Here is a 2,968-nt window from a genome sequence, read left to right as displayed (position 1 = left end):
ATGTGTACGATTCAGCATCAAATATTATGACCTACACAAATGTGCAATGCAGTGGTGGCATAACATTATAATGAATTAAGCCTAAAACTCATACATTGAAAACAACAAAAAATAACTACATCGCAACAGGATAATTTTAAAACGTCAATGCCATCACTGAAGCTCTACAAATCACTAACAAAAACAACTCAAGAGGCACCCCTGCAAGATTCGACAGGCAGACCAGCGAAACTTTAGCAAGACCCGCCATGATGATTGTGTAATGGCCTCCAAACACTCCGGATCTGATTTAAAAGAACTGCTTTTTGCTTAGTGCAGTTGTCCTGTAAAAGCCAACCCCTGAACGCTTACTCATGTTTTACGGCATCCAACTTGCACAGATTTGCTGACATCGCCTCCTCTTTGAGAAAAACAGTTCTTCTCGGCATATCATCTGGGAAACAGGTTGTTTCCAACTACACGTCAACACTGTGGATTCCTTAAAGACCTTGAGTGAAGTTTAATGCTAAATGTTTAATCAGATGTTTATATTTATGTTGTGTCTGTTACTGGTGGTAGCAGACTCTCTACCACACTTCATTATTTACTCCTTTAGCCCTGAATACAGATGTTTACAATTAAGGGAACAAAGCACATCTTAAACTCATTTGTGTCTAGTTTATGGTAAAGCAAACTAAATAAATTAAGACTGAAGACAAAAGCTAACTACAGTACATACCACAGATTTCTGACTTTCATCAGATGAAGGTCAATACTAATGTTCTCTGACATGTAGCTTACATACATTCTACAAAATGTACATACATTCTACAAAATGTACATACATTCTACAAAACCCGATCTCCAGGCCAGTGGCAAGCTCTGTAGCTCTCCATTCATGTCCTCTGCATGGTTGGTCTATGTTTTTGTTATACAAATCCTTTTTTCCTTGTGATCTTAAGAATAGCTAAACTATGAGCTAAACTATATAGGCTGTGGTGTGAAACAAGGCTCCATTACAAAACACATTCAAGGACCACACACACACACACACACACACACACACACACACACACACACACACACACACACACACACACACACAAACACAAACACAAACACAAACACACAGACACAGACACAGACACAGACACACACAAACACAAACACAAACACAAACACAAACACACAGACACAGACACAGACACACACACACACACACACACACACACACACACACAGTTTATCCATACAGTCTCTCGATACCACTGTCATTATGCAATCAAGTTGGAGTCATACACATCACAAGGATCAGCACATGTCCAGACCAGACGTCCAGTTTCCTCTCAGTTCCGTCTGTCCTCCGCCCAGCTACGCACTTCACTCGGCTATCCTGAACGCCCCAAAGTAACTGCCCTCTGCCTCAGGGTCCAGCATCCAGGCATTGGAAACGCTGACGTAGAGGCCATCTCCTGCTCGCAGAGCCACGACGCCTCCCTGGTGCTGGCAGGACATGTGATAGCCACTGGGCCTCCAGCGGTGTGTGCTACCGGTCTTCATGACCACACTCGATCGGAGGGGGGAACCACGATTGGGCCGTTCCAGGAAAATGTACTGGATCAACTGGACCGGGCTGGGAGAGGGCAGCGCGTGATGGCCCAGGTTGGAGGACTCCGGACGAGACGGAAGGCTCACCTCTGGCTCATTGTAGAAGCGAAAGCAGGTTTGGGCATACACGTAGTACTGACCGGGCTTTCGGAACAGAATCCGCCCATCATGGTACTGAAGCTGGGCAAGGTGACCTCGGTCAGCACTCCAGTGGACTATGGTGGCGTGGACATCTCCTAAAGACAAAAGCCGTCCTGGTCACACTATACAGACTGGGCCACTTTACAAACTCTACAAATACACATTAAAAACTCACTTTTCTTCTAACTATATAACCTCATTTAGCTCCAACCCTGGGAAATAGATACACATTGCCCATACATTAACAATCTTAAAGGGAAACTATGGCATTTTTCAACCTACAAATTTGGTGTTGCTTAAAAACATCTAAAAATCAGACCCAGGTTGGAAACTATTTCCACTTTAAAGCAATAAGCCTATCTGTGAAAAACAAATAACAGCCGGCAACTGTGAAGTCCCTCAGACTTGCTTATAACCAACCGCTGTTAAACTGTTGACTATAAACAAGGCAGGAAGATGGGTCTGTGAAGGTGTACGAGGCTCCGGAATGTGAGAGGCTGTAGAATATTCCCCACAAGTCCCATCTCACCACTGCAACACTTACACTCCTAAATAAGAGACTTGTCTTGGACACTCACCCTGGCCATCTCACCTACCTAGAAACACACTGCAACACTTGAATAAGGACACTCCTAAATAAGAGACCTTTATGGACACTCACGCTGGCCGTTTGAGCTTGGAGGTTTTATGGGCAGGTGGGCCACTGGGGTCCTGCTCCTTTGCCTTTTAGGGATTCTGGACTGATGCTGATTCTGCTGGGGTTCAGTTGGAATCTCTCCCACAGCTGGGCTCTTTTCCACCCCATGCACCTATCAGGGACAAAAAAACAAACATCAGTGAAGTGTTTTTTGAAAAATGGATTTCGTCTTCAAAATTAGAACTGCCATATAGGCACAGGACCTTATTTGAACGTTAAGTCATAATTCATCCAAAGGCTCTTAAAATAAGGGCCTCAAAATAGTTTCTAGAATACAATCTCATTTAATGGTGGCCGTAGTTTACGCTTAAACACTGAGCAACCAAATAAAGCCTAAATTAAACATTTCAGAGGTATGGAAACTTAAGATGACAATTTCAACTTCATCAATTTCAACTTTCACCATTTTTTGATGGTGAAATCTAACACCTTGTAAGATGTAACACAACAAAGTTAACGAACACCTGGAACACATGGGTGGCGTGTTTTAGAATCTGTGTGGGTGGAAAGCAAAGCATCACAAAGCTAGCAGCGTCCAGCTGT

General features: G+C 43.5%; 1 protein-coding gene across 1 annotated transcript; it reads right to left on the bottom strand.

Annotated features, from left to right (window-relative positions):
• Positions 1–1,160: 1,160 nt before the first annotated feature.
• On the bottom strand, positions 1,161–2,968 carry LOC121698843 (tumor necrosis factor ligand superfamily member 11-like). Its single transcript, XM_042081292.1, has 3 exons — positions 2,890–2,968; positions 2,390–2,537; positions 1,161–1,823 (listed from the first exon to the last, which is right to left on the bottom strand). The coding sequence occupies exons 1-3, from the start codon at positions 2,941–2,943 to the stop codon at positions 1,360–1,362; spliced, it is 666 nt and encodes a 221-aa protein (XP_041937226.1). The 5' UTR covers positions 2,944–2,968; the 3' UTR covers positions 1,161–1,359.

Source organism: Alosa sapidissima, chromosome 23 (genome assembly GCF_018492685.1).
Source record: "Alosa sapidissima isolate fAloSap1 chromosome 23, fAloSap1.pri, whole genome shotgun sequence".
Lineage (NCBI taxonomy): Eukaryota > Metazoa > Chordata > Actinopteri > Clupeiformes > Clupeidae > Alosa > Alosa sapidissima.
Note: the sequence above shows the minus strand (reverse complement) of the source record. Positions and strands in the feature narration are given on the sequence as shown.

What these genes read in the sequence shown, in the direction of transcription:
- LOC121698843 (XM_042081292.1), bottom strand. Translation starts at nt 2,943, where the DNA reads ATGCTTTGCTTTCCACCCACACAGATTCTAAAACACGCCACCCATGTG. An exon ending in ACGCCACCCATGTGTTCCAG is followed by an intron (nt 2,538 to 2,889) that starts GTGTTCGTTAAC and finishes TGTCCCTGATAG; the next exon opens with GTGCATGGGGTGGAAAAGAG. An exon ending in TCCAAGCTCAAACGGCCAGC is followed by an intron (nt 1,824 to 2,389) that starts GTGAGTGTCCAT and finishes TTTTGTCTTTAG; the next exon opens with GAGATGTCCACGCCACCATA.